The 23,652-nt window shown below is 40.8% G+C and overlaps 1 protein-coding gene across 1 annotated transcript in view; it reads left to right on the top strand.

The window, feature by feature from the left end:
* Positions 1–440: 440 nt before the first annotated feature.
* The window catches only part of LOC103378970 (multiple epidermal growth factor-like domains protein 11), a 45,683-nt gene continuing 22,471 nt past the window's right edge, over positions 441–23,652 (top strand). Inside the window, exons 1-5 of the mRNA XM_008310350.3 lie at positions 441–782; positions 13,377–13,482; positions 14,384–14,485; positions 16,831–16,931; positions 20,589–20,681. Coding sequence (XP_008308572.1) covers positions 13,379–13,482; positions 14,384–14,485; positions 16,831–16,931; positions 20,589–20,681 — 400 coding nt within the window. The 5' untranslated portion in view covers positions 441–782; positions 13,377–13,378. The remainder of the gene's footprint in view (positions 783–13,376; positions 13,483–14,383; positions 14,486–16,830; positions 16,932–20,588; positions 20,682–23,652) is intronic.

Here is a 23,652-nt window from a genome sequence, read left to right as displayed (position 1 = left end):
AAAGTCAAGTAAATACAGAGAGTAAATAAGTAGATAATGGATGGATTAACCTTGCTGTTTACTGAAATAACAACAACGAAATAGCATTAAAAAGTAAGAAAGCAAATATACTAAATCAATCCAAATAAAGGCGATATACAGAGAAAGGTTGAAATGTGTAAACCAAAAATAAAAATATTTAGACGGTTTGTTCATCAAGAGTAAGTTAAAGAAATGAAGCGTTAGACTGATGTGGAAGTGTTTATCACAGATATTTAACAGTCAGTAAATATAAAATAATTTATTCAATGTTTAAAATGTATTTAACTTAATAATTGAATATGTTAAATAAAATTCACGGAGACATTGAGTGAGAGGGGAAAGGAAATGCAGGGAAACCGGAAGAGAGAGATAACGGTAGCTGGTTAGTGTGTGTGTGTGTGTGTTTGTGGTGGGGACGAGGGATGTGTGGAAGAGGGAGGGGGAAGGGGGGTGGACGAGGGGTCCTCGTTGCTGCTGGTCCTGGATGTGCAGCTTCTGCTGCTGCTGCTGCGTCAGTGAAGGCATCACGCATTGCTGAAGTTGGCGGCGACAGTGTAAATGATGAGAGTAGTGGACCGCTGCTCCTTCTCACCTGCTCCTGCTCCTGCTCTGCCCCTGCTCCGCTCCTGCTCTGCTCCTGCTGTATCCTCCTGCCCCTGCTCTGCTCCTGGTTGTCACCGCTGAGAGCTGCTGCTCCAGCCGCCGCTTCGGTCTCTCGGTCAAACCGAGCAACTTCGAGTTCCGGACGTGTCCACGGGCAGGTGAGTCTTTTCACCTCATACACACATACAAGTCCAGGCTGTGTTGCTGATGTAAACACTGTTTTTGTTTTTGTTTTTTGAAAACTGCTTTAAATGTATATTTCTGTGTAAGTCGGTTTATATTTGTCCCTGTACAAACAATATGCTCTAAAATGTATTTAAACATCTACATTGAAGTAAGCGAGTTTCACTCCAAATGTTGTAACGTGTAACAACAACTCGCTTTAATTTCTTAAATACAAAAAACCTAAATACCACAAAAAGTTCTCTTGTGATTCAAAATATTGAAATGACTTTAACCTCCACGGAGTCAATTTAACACGTTATCTTTAGTTGTTTGTTTGTATGTTTTTGTTACTCGTGTCAGTCTTTAATGGCATTCCTATGATTTTCTACTAAAAGGTTGAACGGTAACGGAAGAGGTCGGATTAATCACGGCACATGTTCACATGATAGGGACAGTTTATGAGCACCAGATGGCGATATTGAGCAGTACAATTTCAAATACAGTGCGTTTCACGTAAACGACTTGTGAGTTTTCTCTGACAGTCAAAAACAATGTGTTATTTACTTCTGATGTATTGATTAGCACGAGGTTAATTTGAAGATACCGATGTCGAGCTCAACCCAGAGCAACAGTCCATCACAGGGCAACAACAATTCATACTCAATTCATTCCTGATTAAATCAGAGCAACAATGCAGGCACCTGCAGGGTTTTGGATTGTGGAAGGAAGTTGTCAGTTCATAACTCATGCTGTGGCCCATCGGTTCACCTGCCATGTTTATTTGATTATACAGTAATAAAACAAACCCCTTCTGGACCTAGTTGGTTTATGTAAACTGAGTTTATTTGATTTTGGCTTCCCTAAATGTGATATTACTTTGGCTTCCTAGAAAAATACGGTTGGTTTGCTTAAGATCATATTTCAGCTTTTTTCTTGATGGAATTTTAAATAATTAAAGTAGTGTTACAAATAACAGAATATTGTGAGATTATGGTGGGTTAGAGTTGGAGTGGTGGTTCAGTCTGGTCTCTCCACCTCTCACTGCTCCTGCTAGTGGTGGTGCTGCTGCTGCTGCTGCAGTCTGACGATGCTGTTCCATGTGTCACAAAGACATTTGTCAAAAACGTGCTCTCCAATAATAGTAATGCAGCCTCTGACAACCCCCGAGCTCTTACTTTAATTAAATGAATTTTCCTTTTTAAGATGCTGCTCCGTGTGCTGTGTGCACTTGCACATGTGTGCGTGGGCATTATATGTGTGCTCGCATGTATGCATGAGAAGAATACTACCAGGGTCTGAGGGTTGCCAGTGAGGTGTGCAGGGCAGGGTGAGCTGCAGTGAGCTGAAATGAAGAGATGTATTTTCTTAGATGTGTCTGTGCTTCTGCTTTACTACATATCAAAATATAAACATTTAAATGCTGAAATGGTTTTTCCTCCCCTATTTTTTTTTTTGCACCTCCTCCTCCTCCTTTGCCTCCTGATGGCTTTACTTGTCACTGTATATACATATGGACATTTACACACTGTGAAATGTGTTTTCTGCAATTTAAGTGTCCATAAAAAAGGATGGTTAAAGGATGTAAAACATAACATCAGAGAGTTCCAAGTGTTTATTTACCCTGTTTATATTTATTTAAATGAAGATGTAGATTTAGATGTAATAAAGGATCCACTTCTTAGTGCAGTGGTAATTTATCCGATTAGTTTTCATTGTCCTGGACCATTGACAAATGACAGAAATATATATAAATACATATGCCTGTTCCTGTTTTTCTGTCTCATTTATTTCCCCTTAATATCTTGAGACAAACATTTTTGAAGTAAACAAACTGATTTTGTTCAAGACCAAAACACAACCTGTTTGTCTTATAAATTCACACAAATTATCTGGTAATATGGAATATCACAAAAAGTCTTTTCACAATACTGTATTGATGTTCTACAGTACGTTATCGATTTCTTTATTACCAATTACCAGTTAAATATTCATCACGTTGGTTCATTTTATTTCTTCTGCAGTGTTTCCAAATGTAAATCCCTGTGTTCCAGTTTTAGTAACCTGATGTTAAGATGGAACAGCATTGTGTTTTTATTTATGATGACAGTTTCACTACGATTAAGTTGTAACCCTCAATATATCATAGTTCATATTATATTCCAGTTTATTGCAATATATTGCATTGTTGTTGTATCATGATACTTAATGTATCGCCATATTCTTAACAATACACAGCCCTGTTAGACACAATGGTTTCACTGAGTCTGACGTGGGGCAGTCGTGGCCTGGTAAGATGATGGGGTTTGTCATCAGAGGGCCCAGTTAGATTTCGCTCCAATTCCCAAGTCATGGGTTTAATGCAGAGGACTTTACTTTCATTGTGGGCACATCATATGTATGTACAATGATGATAAGTGTGATTCTTCTTCAAGACAGGCAGAAAAAAGTGACTTTTGGTATAATTTACACTTCTGTGAATGAAGATAATATGTTTTTCTTTGAGTTCCTGTTGGCAGTTGTGGTTTCACCAAGTGTCCCCTGCTGCTTGTTAACATTTGCTCAGACGCCTGCATGGAACACATTGTCGTACTGTAGTTGCACCTAGCAAGTACCGGTCGTAAAAACCATGAATGTTCACACTGCTTCGGCATTGAGGCTGCAGTGATTGTTCTTGGCTGCAGCAGTAACAGTAGGACTCTTCTGTAGACTGCGTCCAAATAAGTGTTGCTCCAAACTGCAGTGCCTCAAACTTGTGACTCAGCCTTTTGACACTGAACGCAGTTTAAGAAATACCTGCCCTTGGAGTCGTGAGGTGCGACAGCAACACAAAGTAGTTTCTGCGAGCCAGCGTCCTGCTGCTGCAGTCACAAAGCCACGAAGAACCTGGACTTGCTTTAGAATAAGGGGGGGCAGCACTCTGTGAAAGGCTGTTTTTGTTACTGAAAACCAATGATGCATCAACACCATACAAAGATCATCCATTCATTTTTGTTCCGCTTTAGCGTGCTTTGCATATTCTTAAAACACCTCAAACTAAAAGTTTTAAAAACTTGGCTGTGAAATGTTTTTTTTTCATTGATTTTTAATATATAATGAAAGTTAAAGTTTAGCACCACTAAAAATGTTGCTCATTATACTCCTAAGTGTCCATCAAACCAAGACAGACTGTAGTTTACCAGAAAAGGCTTCCCTGTAAAAGAGCAGGATTTCTACAGTGTGTTGGTCTGAACAGCTGCTGTAAGCAGTTCTCTACAATATCAAGGCTGGACCAACAAAAAAAGGTCTGTCAGTGTCTGTTGTTCTCTACCATGGAGATTTGTTGCTTGTCCACAGACGTGAATTCACTCTCTCTCCGTTATCTTCTCTGACACTTATTAGCTCGGTCGCTCTCTTGACAATATTTGTCCTTGCTTTTGAAAGTTCTTTTCGGAGTTTGTTTCCAAGGGCCGACTAACTTTTCAGGGCTGATGTCTGTGAACCTGCAGAAGTGTTTTGCAAGTTAAATTTTCTTGAACTGTCGGTATTAATCACATCCATCTCCATGCTGAAGGTGTTACAGATCAGAGCCTAGTGTTCTTCACTTGAAACAAAACTGTAAATGTAAAGAAATAGAAATACTCGCACTTGTATCAGTCTGTAAAAATCGGACAGTTCTCGTTGTTAATCAAAGGTTTTCTCTGGAACCTGATACAGTACCAGGTGGTACTATAACCTTTTCTAGGGACCAGCTCTGTTAATGGGTTTTGAACCCATAGCAACAAGAGCAGCTATTCATCACACATATACACATACATGTATGCACATATACAGTGTACATAAATATACACAGTTTAATCCCCTATCTATGCTCTACTGTTAATTCATATTTTGCAACCGCTGCGGTGAAAAGTGAAGGTAGAGGAAGCAGATTTCCATGGTTAACGTTAGCATTCACATCAGGGACAGGAAGGTGTTTTTGATTCGCTGTAGCTGCAATCAGCACTCTGCTTCATTAGCACTGAAGGTCATCGGTGAAGTCCACCCAAAAAATACTTCAGCATCTTTCAGAAGCAGTTAAGATCAGTGGTCTTACTGTATCAGTGTCCTGCTTCATCTAAAATGTGCTGTACTTCACGGTTCCATAGTGTAGGGATTGGCCCTCCTGCCTCACAAGCAGAGAGCAGAGAGTCCTGGGTTTGAATCCCAGAGTAACCACATATTTGGTGCCTCCGAGGGGCAGCTTTTTATAACAGAGATCTGTTGATAACAAATATTTTCCATTAATAAACTTTTTCAGATCTGTTGATAACAAATATTTTCCATCAATAAACTTTTTCTTATTATTATTACTATTGCAACTGTGTTAAATCAAGAGATGGATTAATTATCAGTGAAGGACTCTGAGGACAGTCAGACACTCCCTGAGGCCACAGACTGTGGTCAATGGTCACTATTGAAAATCTTTGATTGTTTTGGGTTTTTTTTGGAATAGCACACACACAATAGTCTGTAGACATACAGTCGTCTTTACACCTCCATGATCCCACACTCTCTCTTGAGCCCAGGTGTTTGGGTGGTAGGGGTAATTGAACCGAAAACTAAAAACTGAAACTTGGGTTTTTAAATGATTCATAATTCACCAATAATGAGAAGGTAGAAACATTATTCTGTTGAACTTATATATTGTTTATAATATGTAGCTAAACGTTTCTAAAGAGCAGCATTGTGTTGAACAAATGTTAAAGAAATGTCTGAGCGGGTGGTCAACAGTCCAGGCGAGTCGTTGTTGTCTGTTGTGTTTTTATAAATGCTAATTTTACATTTAATTTTATGTATGTGCATCTAATTAAGTCCTAATCCAGCAGTCGTGGAGTTGTTCCTGGTGCCAACACTGTTTAATATCACTTTATTTATGAAGTTAAAAAAAAAAATCATAACTTTGACCCGTTATTTTACTTCCATCTTTAATGTATTTGAATCTCCACATCTGTTTGAGACAATCAGTGTTGTCTTCAAGGTGGTACAAATTAGATTTTTATTTTTGTAAAAACGTTTTTTCCAGCAACTGTTATTTAAGAAGGTTTATTTGCTTTTTGTTTTATATGTAACATTTAATAAAATTAAACAAGCTCTAAAAATCCATTTCACAAAAGTACACAAGTGCTGCTGTGAGATGGATTTTACTCCTGGTTCTTTCTTTAAATATTTGAACCTTTGCACAGAGCTGTACATTTAGGTTGTTGTACTAGATCAGTTGTGTGACTTGTGTGAAAAACCCCAGCAGTCAACTGAGGGTCTTCTCCCTCCATGCCTGACAGCATAAATTATTCATCAGTTCATCTCTGACAGTGTAACGCCCCCTTGGGGAAGTGTTTATGTGACTTTTTGCAAATAGTGCTGATGTCTCTTCTTGTGCGTGAAAGCCGACCCGTGGGACTATCACCGCCACAGTCACAGATCCCCCAGGATTAACCCCTCAGTACCTGTCGATGCACCGACATTGCGGGGTTAATGCGGGAGCAGCAGCCGCTGCCAGCAGCTTCCACTTCACTCATTTCAAACTTATTTTCTACTGCTCTGTCCAGAGATAAACTCTAGCTGCTTATCTAAAGTGTTTTTTTTTTCAATTCTTTGGTCTTAGACTAGAAATTCAAAATATTCCCCATAATATTTAAAATCTTTGGTTTTTTGAAGATTAAAGTTGTGGTTTAAGGAAACGATACACATGCACTGTGAAGTTGTGGTTTAAGGAAACGATACACACATACAAATACTAAGTTTACAGCTTGAGTGTTCAGACTTCATCAAGTGGAATTAAAATTAATTCCTTCAGACTTCATCAAGTGGAATTAAAATATATTTTACATTTAATTATTTTCTTATAGTCTGGTGGTTTGATTTTTGACATAATAAACACAAGATGTTTTTTTTTTTCTTCTTCTTCAGTTGTGAATGTTCCCACTAGGAATGCATTCAAGATGGGGCAGGTTTTTATAGAACAGGACAGACACACACTCCATTGATCAGTAATCCATCACAGTAACCAGCCACCATTAACGGTATGTCAGCGTCAGTTCTCTGCAGCATCTTCTTAGAGGCAGAAACAGTGACACGTACCAGCGGTGGCTCAGTCAGTTCGTGCCTCTCCAGGTTTAAACCTGAAAGACTGGAGGAGTTATGACCACATGTCAAGGAAATGCTTGAGCTTCAAATGTTTTCTCCATGACTCTCCCACCAATGTGAGTGAATTGATTGGGTTAAATGTAGTGTGAATGTCTGTCGTCCTGCTCCAGTGCACACAGTTCAATACAGTTAATCTCTGCTCCCCAGTTTACACTTCTTCTTCTTTACATTCTGTGTTTAGATTTGTCAGATTTCTCAGTCATCTGGCAGCACTGAGGGCTGAGAGAAAAATTCACCGACACTTCAGTTGAATAATGATGCTGGTGTTAGTCGTCGTTTTCGACTCTTTAGTTGGTGAGTGATTGTTCTCTTCAGTGAGAACACAGAGCACGTCATTGTGAAATCCCACGTTATTTCATTGGACAGTCAGGAAGTGTTTGGACAACATGGTTTAATGGGGAAATGTTTATTGGTTTTCATTAGGGATGTAAGGATGCGTCATCAGTCAATTCAAAATCAGTACAAATGTGTGACCATTCACGTCGGTTGGAATGAAAAATTAATCGTGCATCGAGGCATAAGGAGTAGGCTGAGTTATCTCAAAAAGTCACTGGTCATACCATGAGACTACACACTCTAATACAGTAGGTGGCGATATGCCCCTAAGAAAGTTACACTCAGGTGTTCAAACAGAACGTGGGAAGATCTTCTTTCACAGACAGTGTTTTTGTAAAGAAAGGAACTCTTTCCAGTTCATATTTTGATTCCAGCTCAAAGGAACTCTTTCCAGTTCATATTTTGCTGTTTAATATCTTGACAGTTAACCTGGTCAATAAGACCAGTTTTTTTTGTACTTTTAATAAGATGAGGTAAATGGTGAGGTATAATATGTATATATTAATATGTATAATGTATATTGTGATATACTACGATACTATAGGCACGACGAATTTAACAATTTAAACAATGTACTGTAAGCCCTGTACAAACGTTTTCTTTTTTTGTCTCTTTTTTGCCTGTGTGTCTTGGTGTCCAATGAAGTCTTCCTCTGTTTGACATCCTGAATTCATAGCTTGTTTTCTGGTTCAGTGGAACCTTCAGAGAGTTGATGGTTCCCAAACCCAGCCAAGGACTGGCTGGACCGTTACAGCTGCAGACACCACAGAGCACTCCATCACTCCTTAGCAAGAGTGACAGAAACAGAGTGCAGAGCATCATAAAACATTAGAAGAGGAGCCATTACACCTCCGAGTGGCGCTGTATTTCACTGGCGTGGAGAAGGTGTGCAGGTGGACAGACGGTTATTCCTGCTTTTGACAGCTGCTAATAGAGAAGAGAAAAGAAACCACTGCGTAACTCAGTCAAGCTGCTGTGTCTGCAGAACCATGTGTCCAAGTGAGACGCAGGGCCCCGCGCTCTGAGGGGAGATTTGTGTTCATTTAAAAGACGGTGTAGCGTGTTTACACAGATGAGGGATGCTCTGTGGTGGCACGGCCGCTCAGAAGTGCTTTCTCAGCTCTGTTCCTTCTGAAGTGCTCTGCCATTGTTCTCAATATAAAGAGGACACTGCTGGACGGCAGTGTCCTCGTCCTCGGCCGCCTCAGGCTGAGTGTTCATTAGGTTTTAGTGAGGGGCCTGGAGAACATGAAGTCCAACCAGACAATACAAGTGGACTTCAGTCCTTTTCTAAGTACACTTAGGTGCTGCTTTTTCACAGAGAGGTTTTTGTTTGTGTGCATGTGTCTGTGCATGTGTGTGATGATGTAGAAGCTTAGCTAATAGCAGACCAAGACCTCTTGTTTGTCTTGCTCTGTGGCATATATATAATGTACATATTTTATCAGTAATATCCGTCCTTAGTATTTTTTCTTTAAAACTATCCCACAATGAATTAAAAGCAGTTTCTGGACAAAGTTATTTCCATCAGTTAAGTCGTTTCCCTGACACATTTTCTTGTTTTTATTGACAACTACAGCTAAAAACCTGTCAATGATTTGGACACTTTTGCTGAGCTGTCTGTTTCTGTCACAGTTAGTGTTGACAGCACCCTGAGTGAAGATCTGGTCAGATCCCTGGGTAGAACCGTGCTGTCAGAACTTTTCTCTCTGTCCGACATGTTTTCAGTCTTACCCTGATGGGTCACCTTGACGGTGTCGTGTGTGTTTCTTCGTCTGTTATACTGAGTCTTGAAGGAAAAATCTGGACATGGTCCAGTGAATCCCACCCATGTCCATGTATTTAAAACACTTTTATGTGGAATTATCTGTGAAGTGCAACAATTATATTTCACTCAGAGAGAAATGTACATAAAACAGTTCTGTTGCCTCCAAGTCGTCACTGTTTCCTCCTCAAGTCTAACATCTGATGTTGCACTCAGAGAGAAATGTACATAAAACAGATTGGGTCACATCCAACATCAGATGTGACCCAATCCACCCCCCGCTCCTCCTCACCTCTCATCCTGTTGTTGGGGACAACCCAGTTACACTACCCAGCAGCCAGTATGCTTTGTGTGTGGCCGTCTCTCATTGTCAGCTTTATCTAAGGAAACAAATCTTTTCTATTGGAAATCATCCGATGATTTATTACTGTCGAGTCCTTGTGCTGGTCCTTAAGTGGGATGTGTGGGTGGTCAGATTTGTTTGTATTGTTACAGCGTCTGTGTGTGTGCGAGTCCTTGTGCTGGTCCTTAAGTGGGACGTGTGGGTGGTCAGATTTGTTTGTGTGTGTGCGTGAGACTCCTGAGCTCATACTCTAAAACCATCTGCAGTCCAATGAAGATGGTCTTAATCAACAGAAGTAGAGCATCCCCAAAACAGAAGGAACTTCACTTATTGATTTATTGATGTGGTGTTTCGTGGCCATCAATACTCCGTCTCTCCGACCTCCACTCCCTACTTCCCACAAGTGACCATTGATCACTGGGAAGTGGAAGAGTGAACAGCTGGATTAGGCTGCTTTCCATTTGGGCCATGGTGAGACAGAGAGAGAGAGAGAGAGAGAGAGAGTCACCTCACCCCTTGTGAGTCAGGTTGTGGCAGTTAAAGTTGTGGCAGTAAAGTCACCGGCGATTTCAAACCAATTCACAGTGTAGTATCAGTGAGTCACTGACTGATTTAACAGGCCTCAGGCCTCAGGATTGTTGATTGTTGTTTAATGTAAATCGTGTGCAACGATCACAAACGCTGTATTTCACTCATCTATTAAATCTAATATAATGGGTTCTTTTCTGGGTGTCTGATTATTGTCTTATTTCATTTATATTAAAAAGCTCAACTGTAGCTTTAAGAGTGTGAATGGTTGTTTATCTTTTTATGTGATGGACTGGAGAACTGTCCAGTGTGTGACCCCACCCTCACCTGATGACTGCTGGGGTTGGTCCCACCTCCATTTAAACCCTTAGACAGTAGAAGAACTAAGATAGGGTTCAAAACCACAGTACGTTCAGCCTCTTTCTGCTTCTTGGTAGTTATCTGAAATCCAGAGGACAATTTTGGCTCATTTCCTGTCAAACAGACCACCTTCTGTCTAACATTATCTCAGCTCCTAACAGTGTCCTTCGTTATGAAGGTCTTTAGTCTAATAAACATTTGTCTCAGCTGATGCTGCAGAGCCAATCGTCTTTAAGACTTACTGCTGACTGTTAGAAAGCAAATGACCGAGCCAGACTTCTGTTCTTCTTCACTGCAACCACACACACACACACACACACTCCTCAGAGACCCCGGTGCAGACCATGTTGTGTTGAAGACTCATATTAAATGTCTGTCATTACTGTGTGTTTAGCTCCTTAGTCGTCAACGTAATGAGACCAGAGCCTGTTTTAATTAAACTGTATGGATTGATGGCCTTTACCTAGTGTTTGTCATAGTCAGTCCAATATGTTTTTGTGTCATGCATTAGGTTTGTTGATCCTTATTGATTTGACTGGATGAATCTGGGACTTGGTTGTTTTTTGTTTTTGTCTAAGCAATAGACACTAAACACCACGCTGTGTTTTTCTGTGTAAAAAATTAAAATCTATCTAAATATACATTACCTTGTTTCCTTTCCTCAGCTGTTGCTTTTACAAAATAAAAGTTTCAGCATCCTGTTGTTTAAATAGATGGTAAACTAAATTTTAGGCCAATTATTTTTGTTGCCCTAAAAAAGTTTTGCAGACTAATTAAATTTGTCAGACTGTAAAAAATGTGCCTGTTGATACAGAAATATATGGAGTTTGATAGATGACTATTCCAAAAATGGACCTGGCAGAATGATTTGTGGCCGCAGACCAATTTGACAGAATTAAGTGTTGTGGTTACGTGTGGGTTGATAACAAACCAAGGTAATAAAACATTTGAAATTCATGTGGAATTTGACTGAGGCGTCATTTACAGGAATAAACAAACACTCACACTGATGGACACAAATTGTTTTTGTTCATTAACACTGTGTCATTTTAGCTGCCAATAGATTGTGTTTTTTGTTAAAATATTAATATCCAGGAGGAAAAAACCCTGACAGACCTTTGTAAAGCTCAGCCTGTTGGAAGATTCATAAAGAAATACATTTCAGATCTCTGTCTCTCCTCCATGTCTCCATGTCTCCATGTCTCAGACTGCTCTCTGAGACATGGACAGAGAATTCTGGAGGATGACCTTTGACACCAGGTCACACTTTTGACAGTATCTTCTTGGTTTGTATTCATGTTACTGGAGTTATATGCCATTATGACGGGTGAGTTCTCTCCTGGTGACAGTGCCAGACAGAAGTCAGACTTACAATTCTTTGTCTGGTCACAACCAACAGAAATAACTATTTCACTCATAGTTCGACTCTGGGTTCTTCTTCACTTACGTGTTGCACACAAAATGTAAAACGACAACCAAGCTGTAACCTAGAAGTCTTATTTTAAATCATTATGTGAAGTTGACTTTGTCAGCATTTGGAAACATACAGTATATGTGGCTCTGTAGAGTCCTTGCTCATTTTAATTAAAGAAGCATGTAGAGTTTTCTTTAAAGCAGGGGTGTCAAACTAATTTTCACTGGTGAGGGGGCGCATCAGCATTACAGTTCCCCCTCGAAGGGCTGGAGACTGTAGAGATGTAACAACTCCATAATCTATTAATAAATGTTTCTGCAATTGATTGCTTATTCAAGTTACAAATATACTTTATTGCAGTTTAATAATAAAAAAAAATTTATCAGGTTAAGAAACTCTGCTGCACAGACCTTATTAAATACTTTCTAAGCTCCCGTTGGCCATACATAATGACTCGGCGGGCCACGTTTGGCCCCCGGGCCTTGAGTTTGTGCTTTAAAACATCAGTTGAACTGAATCTTCAGATTACAGATTACAGCCCTGACTATAATACTGTGGTCGGTCAGGATGATGGGATGGAGCTGTGCTGTGCTCTGGATGTCATTGTGTTCTCTCACTTTGACTGAAGATTTTTAAAAAAAAATTTATCAGGTTAAGAAACTCTGCTGCACAGACCTTATTAAATACTTTCTAAGCTCCCGTTGGCCATACATAATGACTCGGCGGGCCACGTTTGGCCCCCGGGCCTTGAGTTTGTGCTTTAAAACATCAGTTGAACTGAATCTTCAGATTACAGATTACAGCCCTGACTATAATACTGTGGTCGGTCAGGATGATGGGATGGAGCTGTGCTGTGCTCTGGATGTCATTTGTTTCTCTCACTTTGACTGAAGATTTTTAAATGTTTGGATTTTTGCTGTGCGTAATGAGCGCGTTGTAATTAATTCCTTGTTAATATTTTAGTGTGGACACCGGGCTCATGTGATCAGTATCATCTATATAACAAACAATTCTGTGACCAAAGGGATTTTGTTTAGCAGTGATATGAGTATTTCTTTTCTGGACTGAGTGTGAACGCAGCTGCATGAAGACTTTCACCAAAAAACAGGATGTCAGTGGTCATGACCACGCGTTGACAGGTGAGGTTTGAAGGCCTCTCTGACTGACTCCATCATAAATATGAATGTCTGCCGTCTGTCTGCACAAGTACCATAACAGACATGACTTCCCAGCTAATGAGAAGATGCCAACCCTTGTCCACTGGAGAACACCGTCATGTCAGTCCTTCACAGGACAGTGTTGGCAGGAGAACTCGGCTGGTTCCACCTCTGTCACTCAGGAGTTTATCATGGCTGTCACAGCCAGTTCTGCCTAAAACGATGACTTCCTCCACACCCAGGAAACTGCTGTGTAAAGATCTCACTTGGAAATTTGTTGAACTTATCTGTTGATTGTACTCATGGTTTTGCTCTTCACCAAAAACATATATTCTTCCATGATTGTACTATTAAAGTAAACACTCCAAACACTGTCCACATGGCAGACTTGTACACCAGTGTTCTGGAGTGTTATGTTCCACTCACTCGATCAGCAGATCAGTAGCTGATGATGTCACTGATGATGTCACTGATGGACATTATCTCCTGATTCATGAATTTATTTCTCTCTCTTTTCCACAGGGATGAAGACGGTGCGATTTCAGTTTTGTTTTCACCTCTTTGCCTTCATCTCTGTGGGGTCACCACTCAACCCCGATGACCCCAATGTGTGCAGCCACTGGGAAAGGTCAGTGTCTGCTGTACATGGACTGGTCAGGCAGCTGGGTGGTCAACAACACTACTCTTTGACCCACAGTCCTAATCTAAGTGTGGTTCCGGTCAGTTGTTGGTGTTTTGTAGTTCCTGAGGGCCGTGGTGTCTTATGGGCATCAGTCATGACAATGCAGTATGAAGGCATTTCTACTGTAAGTTGGACTGTTCAGCTACTCATCCCCTAATGCTTTATCCTATTAAGGAACTTAATGGGTTCTGGAGCCAATCCCAGCTGACATCGGCAGAGGGCCTCATATAAGAGACCATAAAGTTCTCATGAGAAAATTGTATCAACCTTATAAAAAAAACAGCTGTCTAATTTTCCAGTAGGTTCTAATTAACATAGGAATCCACTGGTAGAACCTCCTCAGTTTCCATTGGCTCAGATTTATATGTGGAAAACATCAGCATCTTATTTAGTCTTTAATAATCACCTGGAGTAATTTTTTTTTCTAATTCAAAAACTTTTGTCAAACATATTTATAATTTGATAATTAATCAGGATTAATTCATTCCCAGTGCTCCAATTAATTTCATTAAGTTTTTCATCCTGTCCCACCACTAATGACACCTTAGTGTCACACTAGAGGACATTAATCAAAGTGAAAATCATCAAAGTTTGTAGAAAAATCAAATCAAACTCAGAGTTTAGGAGAAGAATTGATCTTGTCTTCTGTCCTGGCTCTTTATCCCCGATCAATTTTCCTCACCCTGATAATTCGTCTTTAAGAGTAAACGTTATTGACTCGACGGCATCTCGGCAAATTTTAGAAGTATTGACAGGACCAGGAATTTTCTCTCCGTCCATCACTGTGGTGCTGTCTCTACATTCCTGGCTGTGAATGTGAAAGTGACTTCCCTCTCTGTCTCTGCAGCTATGCAGTGACGGTGCAGGAGTCGTACGCTCATCCCTTCGACCAGGTCTACTACACCCGCTGCACTGACATCCTCAACTGGTTCAAATGTACCAGGCACAGGTAATTATGGGGTTTCACCTGAACCCAGTTTAGTGTGTGTTTCAATTAAAGCCTAGTCTTTATCCCTGAAAGTTTATTCAGTGTAATTTACCTCTGCTTGCAGAGGAATACTGAAGGTCCCTGTGTGTGTGTTTTCTGTGTATAGCTTTTATTAACGGGACTTAAGTTGCGGGTCGAGCTGCATGGATTTAATTTTGTTGGCTGATACAGATTTTTTTGGCAAGTGCGACAGGCGGAGACTAATTTTTGCTGATTCTGAATTCCTTCAATTGACAGCATTTACAAAAAAGTAAAGTTTTCTTCACAACAAAATATTATTCTAATAACAAATAATTCTAAAACATTTCCCACAGACTGCACTCAGTCAACAACTTTTCAAAATAAAGTTCTTGGTGACCAGAGTGAAGTACTAAATGAAAAGGGTTCCTGTGCACAGGAAGGTCAGCTACAAGTCTAAATACTGTGAACACTTTGTTTTCCTGTCAGCTGGATAATGCTGTTGGATGAGGTCTGTTTGTTTAGGTTCCCCCACAGTTAACCTTACTGTTACTTGTGTTCCAAATTTGATCTTTCTTTGCTCACAGCACACAACATCCAAGCTAAACATGTAACGTGTTATTTAAAGGATTCCGGTCTTTAGACCAGGCAGAGAAGCAGGTTGTGACCTGATGTCAAAGGTCATCCTTCAGAATTTTACAGAGGAGGAATTCAATTATGGAAACAACACTGAAGAAAAAAACTTTTAGACTTTTATATTCCTCATATAACTTCTTAACTCACCTTCATGTTATAACCAGCATTACATTATACCCATAAGAGCAGTAGATGGCGTTATGTCTTTCCCCCAGTATATAATGAGCCAAGTCATGACTCATGTGCAGATAGATTGAACCACTCTGCTATGATCACTTAGATGAGCAGCTGTCAGGTTAACAACCCTCATTAAGTTTAATAGCTGCCGGTTTAGCTCCTGCAGCTACAGCCCAGCCATTGATTATGAAGTGAAATGTCAGAAAACATTGATGTCCTTGAAGGAGTCGCAGAGACGGTCCAAGGCTGCTGGTTTGTTGTCACACACTTTTCATTGGTCCAACGTCACCGTACTCCAGGTGTATAGGAGGATATAGAGTTCTAGTGTTAATAGTTCACATCTACATTTATGTTCAGAGAATTCAGTTTCATCCCACTGTCAACTCCACACAGACTGGAGAGTAGGTTAACTGTTCACTCTTTTGGATGGTGAACACTGTCCTGTGGTGCAACACCAACCTCAGCTGAGGACTGTCACGACACTGGTGAAAAAGTGGTAGAAGATGGATGGACGGATGGGTGGAGGGAGGGAAGGATGCATGGAGGGAGAGAGGGAGAGAAGGAGGGAGGGAGGGAGGAAAGGATGGAAGAGACACAGGGGGTGGATGGATGGATAGATGGATGAATTGATAAAGGGTGAGGGAAGTAGGGATGGATAGAAGGGGGAGAGAGGGTAAGAGGTAGAAAGGGAAGGACAGAGACAGGGAGGGTGGATGGATGGAGGGAGAGAAGGATGCTTTCTTCATATTTAGTTCAATCACTGCTCTCTCTCTCTCTATCTCGCTCTACCTCATCATATTATTTTTATTGATTAATTGAATTCTATGATGTGATACTGTATACATGATGTACTGTACCATAGAACTGTCTGATCCAGGTTCATAGTACTGAAACATAGACAGTAGTACTGCATATAGTAGTATTTCTAATTTTCATTTGCTAATATTAGTATTATCCCCATAGTACCGTGGCCCACTCTTCCATGTGATGACGGTGAGCGTCACAGACAGCTCCACCTAGTTGTGGTGGTGCTCTTTTTGAAAGGTCCAGTTGTCATTGACATGTTCTGACACGTCACATCCACCCCCGCCTTTTTCCTCCATCTTCCATCTTCTCTGGCTCACTCTCCACATGGGATGATAATTTGCTCAGTCTATTTCTACATCCTGACTGTATGGGTGGTGTGGAGTGTGAAAATTTGAAATATGCAAAAACAGAATTCAGCCCTGCTGACCTAGCCCTAAACAGACACAAAATACAATTATACATTTTTATCATTTGCGCTTTAAAAATTTGGTTTCATTCCAACTTTAAATAGTCATTGTCATTCTAGACTTTCACTGTACCTGGAACAAACACATCCATTCATTCAGATCCAATTTCCAGGATTAGATGTTTTCCTGCAGCTCCCTTTCTTTACAGTTTCTCACCCCCTCACCCCGTCCAGGACAGGCATGCCTCCCACTAGCTAATATCATGTTAGTAACTAGTGACACTGTGTGATACATATAATGTGTGTATGTGTGTGTCTCCAGGATCAGCTATAAGACATCGTACAGGAAAGGTGTGAGGACCATGTACAGGAGACGCTCTCAGTGCTGCCCAGGTTTCTACGAGAGTGGAGACCTCTGTGTCCGTAAGTGTTTGACCCTTGAACAAAAATACATTTTGGTTTTCAAATAAATATTTGAATAAAAAAGATAATTCAGTAAAAGTGTGTAACACTGCAGTAGGAGAAAATCATATGGAAGATACTGCAGGTAAGGTGGAAGGAATAATTAGAGAAAGTCTCTTACATGATAAAAGCAAGTTACACATTATTATTATTATTATTGTGGTTGTTGTATTTTTTTATTTTTTGTCCTTGTATATTTTTTATTATCATTCCAATATAAAACAGCAGTTTGCTCTCCTGGCTGAACATCTCTGCAGTATTTCTCTTCCTGTCACCTGCTTCACCTTTTTCCACCTCACACACAAATCTCCATGTTTGTGGAAATTGCTGTGCATTGTTGGATCTCTGTCATTATCTTTTCACACACACACCAGGCACTTTTCTGGATCTGCGTGTCCTGGAGAAGGCACAAAAGCATCACTTCTGTGCAGCACTGTTACAGAGTCAGTGGTGTTTCTGTTCTCAAACCAAAGTCCAACTACAGACTGTCAGAGGAGCAGAAAAACCAAAAGACAAGGCTTGTAATAGGAGGATGAAATAAAAGGTCAACATCAGGGAGGTCAGAGAGTCAATGTTTAAAGGACTTGAAGTGATAATATATCTGGTGTCAGTGCCAGGAATGTTTGACTTGGAGGTGATTACTGCAGTGATAAGAAAACCATTTGTTCAACAATTTACACCATAATCGTAGAAGAAAAAATTGAAAATATTCAGGCTAACAACAATGGGCTTCTCTTCCATCACTGATCACCAAATGTTTTTGTGCCTGGTGCATTACTGCCACCTGCTGGGCTGGACTGTGTCCTGGAGATTTCCAGAAATTAGAATCTTTTGTGTAATCAATGAATCCAAATTCATATGTATAAATTCCAGTTATTACATTCATACATTATAATGTAACACAGCTGTTAATCAGTTTAAATATTGAATACCTTTAAATAACATGACCCTTCCACGTGTATTTGAATGTGTGTCGAAGCAGGACGTCTCTCCTCTTGTCTTCAGATGCACACGTCAATTATCCAGCCTACATGGTAAACTCAATGGAGCTCTGAGCCTTTTCATCCACTGCAGTTGAGGGAAAGGCTTTTCCTGCAGGGCACGTGTGTCCGTGTTGTGTTTCCTTATTCATCACTTCCTCATAAACTCGTCTTTGTCAGACTTTTCAAGGAAAACACAAAACCGCTCCATTGTACAACCTGACTCTGGTGGGGGAGGGGTCCGAGCACTCGGAGGGACCGGCGATGGTCCGCTGACGCTTGTGACTTTTGACAAGTCTTTTGTTGTGGGATGGACGCAGCAGGAGCTAAATAAAAAGGTTTCCCCCTGTGGGAGAGTGAGGCAGGAGGGGAGAGTGGGGTGAGGGTGGAGGGGGAGGTGAATAACATAACATATATAAAGTCTCAGTCAGAATATTTTGTGTTTTGAAAGAAAACATATGGGTCGAGGACTATCCTTTGCACCTTCCAGACGGGCTGCTGGCCCTGCTCAGTCAGGACATTCAGGTCTTATTTCCCAGCCACAGAGAAGTGTCTCACCTGGAAGAACAAAAGGCTAAAAACCATGTTTGATTTGATTTTATACTGCCCCCTAACAACCCAGGGTGGCAGAAAAATGCCAGCGGTGTAACAACACTCTGGAAACTCTTCTACATGAACGAGGGAAAAACATTTTACAATTTCTGAGTGGGTGTAAAGAGGGTATGGGTCTTCGTTTTTGTTTTTTTTTTTTGTTTTTTTTTGGTTGTAATTTATTAATGAAAAACTGGTTTAATTAACATGGTTGGTGTTACACCGCGTGTAAATGGTTTTTAAATCTTTCTACAAATGAACAACAACATGAAGCTCACACAGTCACACAGTGAGATAATGCAAGATTGTCCCAGAATTTTCAAGGTCCTGTCTGCTGTCTCTTCAGAGCAGCACAATCCTAACCTTCTATTCTGGGATTATCAGACGTAAATCTGCTGTTTTCTCTGACACTTCTCTGGAGCACGAACCTCCTAATGAGAAGACACTCAGTGAAGGAGGACGTGCATCTCTGATTCCTCCTCCTCATAAAAGCTTTGTTGGACACCTGTGTGTGTGTGTGTGTGTGTCTCCGTATGTGTGTGTGTGTGTGAGGACCAGCTTCTGTTTCTTGCCTTCTGGACAAAGATTTAAATCACCTCCAAATATATTACCATATTAAATTTTTGCATGATTTGTGATTCAACTAAGTTTTTAGTAATTTTTTTACAAAAGTCTTTGTTAATGAGAGGCTGGTGAATTAACAGCTGACATATTTTTGCTGCCACATTTTGAAAATATTTGAAAACTAAATTTTTACACAGGGCTCTCGGTGGAAAGGTGGTTAGTGCTCTGGCCTAACAGCAGGAGGTCACTGGTTTGATGCCCAGCTCTAGCTTCTGTACTTTCAGTACGGAGCTCTCCTGTTCTCTCTGGGTATGTGGTTTTCCTCCACAGTCCATGGTCCAGACTCTAGGGTGGAGGACGGGTGGTGTTCCAGACTGTGTCCAGGACTTTATTTTCAAACACTACATAAAGGGCATTTATTTAAAGTTTCTGTTGTGAGTGGAAGAAAAACAAAGAAAATACACAAGCCCGAGTTAAAGAGCACTGAGCCGACATCATTTAAATGAGTGTGTGTGTGTGAGTGTTTAGCCGGCTGCTGGTTGACAGTTTCAGTTGTTTGTGTTTTGACACACTAATAAAGTATTTCATAGAAACACAGATTAATCTATCAGCAGCGACGGCGTTTATTTATGAATCCACAGGCTGCGTTCAGACGCCTCGAGAGTTCCCCTGATAGCAGCGTTCAGCCACTTTATCTGTGTTACTGCCCCCCAGATAAGGACGCCGAGGGGTCTACACTTTCACTTCAGCCTTCTTTTCCACTGGCTGTAATATTTCACTACGATTCGGCTTTACTTTTAGTGTTGTCAGATGCTGTCAGTTGGCTGGAGAACAAATGGTTTCATCACTGCATAAACACAACGCTGGAGTTATCACATGGGAGTAGCTGAGGGGTCAGAGGTCACAGGGAGAAGGTGTATGGAAAGAGCAGTGCAGGAGTTGGAGAGAGAGAGAGAGAAGGATTATATACAGTGGTCAAGTGTAAGGGTGAGGGCAGAGAGAAAAAAACACTCCCTGAAGGAGAGTTTACTTTTAAATAAAAACAGATGTTTGAGATTTCTTTTTTTTATTTGCTGTCCAAACTAAGCTGTGAGATGAGATGAAGATCATGGAGATGGTTTGGTGGAGAGTTTTGGAGATGAAGGTTGATGTTTGAGAATATGAAGTACATAGTGGATGTACTATATAAAGTGGATGTAGTATATATAGTAGTATACTAATAGTATAGTTGTAGTAGTAGTAGAGTATTATACAAATGTGATAAAAATTAGTAGTAGAGTATTATACAAATTTGATTGTATGTAGTTAAAAATATAAAATATATATTTTAAAAAGTATTTTAAAATTAATAATATATACATTTTTTGTGTGAGTTTTTCTGTTTTATTTTCTGTTATGATTTTTCTTCACGGATGATGAGGATTAATTTAAGTTAATGAAGTCACTGGAACTGATGATGTCACCTCTCCTCCTCTGTGTCCAGCTCTGTGTACAGCGGAGTGTGCCCACGGCCGCTGCGTCTCTCCAGACACATGTCACTGTGAGCCCGGATGGGGAGGACTGGATTGCTCCAGTGGTGAGTTCACTGCCCGTCAGTCACAATGTCACACTTTGTTCATCACCAAGGGTAACTGACGTGTTCTGTAACTGCAACTTAGCTGTAGAGAATACTACACTTTACTTGATTATACTCCCACAGGTCTAGACTGCAGTAAACAGATGTGCTGCAACTTCCTGAGAACCTGAGAAACAGTTCATACTGTTTGTGTGAGACTGCTGTCTGACGGGTTTTTAATATTTATCTGATTCTTGTTTGAGGAAAAGCAGGAGCTCTGCTGCAGTTTGACGTTGTGTTTGCTGAACTAATGGAGTTCTGTTTTCAAACTTCTCACTTTATTAGCTGGATTATTGTTTGACTCTGGTTTTAGAAACGTTGTTCAGCATCAGGTTCTAAAAAAACAAAACAAAACAAAGAACATTCAGCCTGGTTCCATTTGTTGCCCAGGAAACAGATGTCCCCATTAAGACGCTCCTATATTGTGGAGCAGTCTGTCGTGGCCTCTGTTAATGGATGAACTTTAATGTTTCACTGAAGTAAATGTTACATCACAGTGACCAGTGACAGTTTCAACACAAAAAACAGTCATAAAAATAGAGGATACTTGCAGCTTGCTAGTCATAAAAATAGAGGATACTTGCAGCATGCTGGAAGAGGAAAGAAGAGGAATCAGATTGATATTGGTATTGGCAAGTTGTAGTAACATGTTGGACATGAAGTTCAAGCCATGCCTGGTCCCTACTGAGTGAGACAGAATGATCAGGTTGGAGACTCAGTTTGGAGAAAGATTGAATGAGACAGAGAGCAGGACAGAGACGTCTTGTCTTTATTGTCTCCATTCATTGTTATTGTTGTTATTGATTAACAACACAGACTTTCAGCAGGGTCTCACACACCCACATACACACACATACACACATTTACCAGTACACAGATGTCTGTCTGACCTACATGTTAACTGGAGCGACAAATGTGGATCAATTCACCTTTGAAAACTGTCGTCATTCAATAAACTGTAGTATCTCCAACTGTGGATCAGTGCACTTACACCAGACGGGACAGATGGGTTCTCTCCAGTTTGTTTGCAGAGTAGACAACATTGTCCTCGTCCCCTCAGCCTGGACTTAGAGCTAACAGGAGCTGTAGCATCACAACTTCTTCTTAAACCCAATTTACTGTTCCCTTCAAGTTGCAATTAAATAGTTAATCAATAGGTGCAAACAAACGTTCCCTCAGCAGCGTTGGCAGTCTCTCACTCAGCTCAGGTTTTCTGTATTTCGTTTGTTGGGCTGCACTAATACTCAGCTCTGCTTCACTTCACTCTATTATTCATAGTCAAGTTTAACTTCTCAGTGCAAATGAAAATGTCAGTGCTCACAGCTCCTCCACGCACAGAGAACTTCACTGACTGGTCACAGCTACACAGGGGAAAACACACACTTCATACTGGATACAACAGCTCCAACAAGCAGAACCTGGTGGCATTTCATTTGTATTGATGTCTTCCATACACCTTCTCCTCTGACCTCTGACCTCCCACAAGCATAACTTGTTTGGTAGACAAGGGTCATGCATATAAATTGTCAAACATGAGAGACAGAACGGGAGACAGTGGTGGTCCGTGTGGACATTAGAGACATGTCTGGTCTTGCTCTGTTGTTCTCGCTGCTTATTTGATGTTAGAGACATGTCTGGTCTTGCTCTGTTTTCGCCACTTATTTTAAACTTTCTAGTGCACAACACTGCCCCCTGTATTTCCAGTGGTACTGCGGTGGTCGGTGTACGCATCTTCAAGTTCCCTGAAAACGTAGTAATTTACACACGTAACGAACAACAAATGCAGAGGATGGGCAAAATGTGAATGTGAAGACAGTGTTGGACAGTCATGGAGACTGAAGACAGTCCAACAGAATGTTAGGACAAAGAAACATTAACATTAGGACAGTGGTTTTCTCAATCTGCAGTTTGACCTGTGTTTTTCTAATACCATTCCAGAAAGTTCCAAACCAATCCAAATGTTCTAAATCCTCATTTATCCTTTAAACCTGTTGTCCAACGACGTCCACTGCTTCACTTGTTACTTATTAACAGTAAAACAACTTGTTGAGAGAAACTGACATCGATGTGGAAAAAATGCTGGAGAGACAGACGTGACTTGTTTCCTGAGGAGAAGAGTTTCATCTACCCCTCAGAGACCGTGCTCGGCTGAATGGGACAGAGGTCGTCACTCCTCCGGGAGACAAGAGGAAACAAAGTCACTGAGCTAAGCTCCCGGTCTAAGCTGATTGGCTGCTGTAGCGTCTGACACCCTGGGGTCCAGCATCACCGCTCAGTGTGTGGCCTTTCTTGGAGATTACTTTATCACACTCCGGGGCTCTCTTACCTGTTATTTACTGGCTGTGCTATCTCGGGGGGGACGAGGGAGGACTGCAGTTCAAGGAGACTCTCACCCTACAGCAAAGTCCACAAGACAAGAAGTTCTCCAATGTTCCAACTGAAAGTGAAGTGAAGCAGGAAACTGAACAAAGTCACAGCAAAGAGCGCCTCCAGCGAACATAGAGTTGTTTATGAGGGAGAGCTTTTTTATCACGGCTGTGCTATCTCGGTCCAGGTCACCTGTTGAAGCTGTGGTCACCAAGTGGAGAGGTTGTCGTCTTAGCATCAACAGTGTAGCACTGTGTGGCCCTGTGTACAGCTACTCTCTGCAATAACAGTGAAGAGTGCCAGAAGATGGTCTGATCGGTGCAGCATATTCACCTCCAAATCTAACCTGGATTCAAAACACAAAAGCCTACAGAACAAAGGATTTTTTAAACTCTCATCACATTGGTACTGTTTCATTTCCTTTAAAATCTTAGCTTTACATTGAGACGGAAATGGAATGAAGCCGCTCAGCCGAGGATGGAAAGAAGAGGAAGAAGAATAGTAATAATGGTGAGAAGGTGGGAGGAAACATCACAAACACCTGATGGCATACAGTAAAACTCCA

Source organism: Cynoglossus semilaevis, chromosome 5 (assembly GCF_000523025.1).
Source record: "Cynoglossus semilaevis isolate Cse_v1.0 chromosome 5, Cse_v1.0, whole genome shotgun sequence".
Taxonomy (NCBI): Eukaryota; Metazoa; Chordata; class Actinopteri; order Pleuronectiformes; family Cynoglossidae; genus Cynoglossus; species Cynoglossus semilaevis.
Note: the sequence above shows the minus strand (reverse complement) of the source record. Positions and strands in the feature narration are given on the sequence as shown.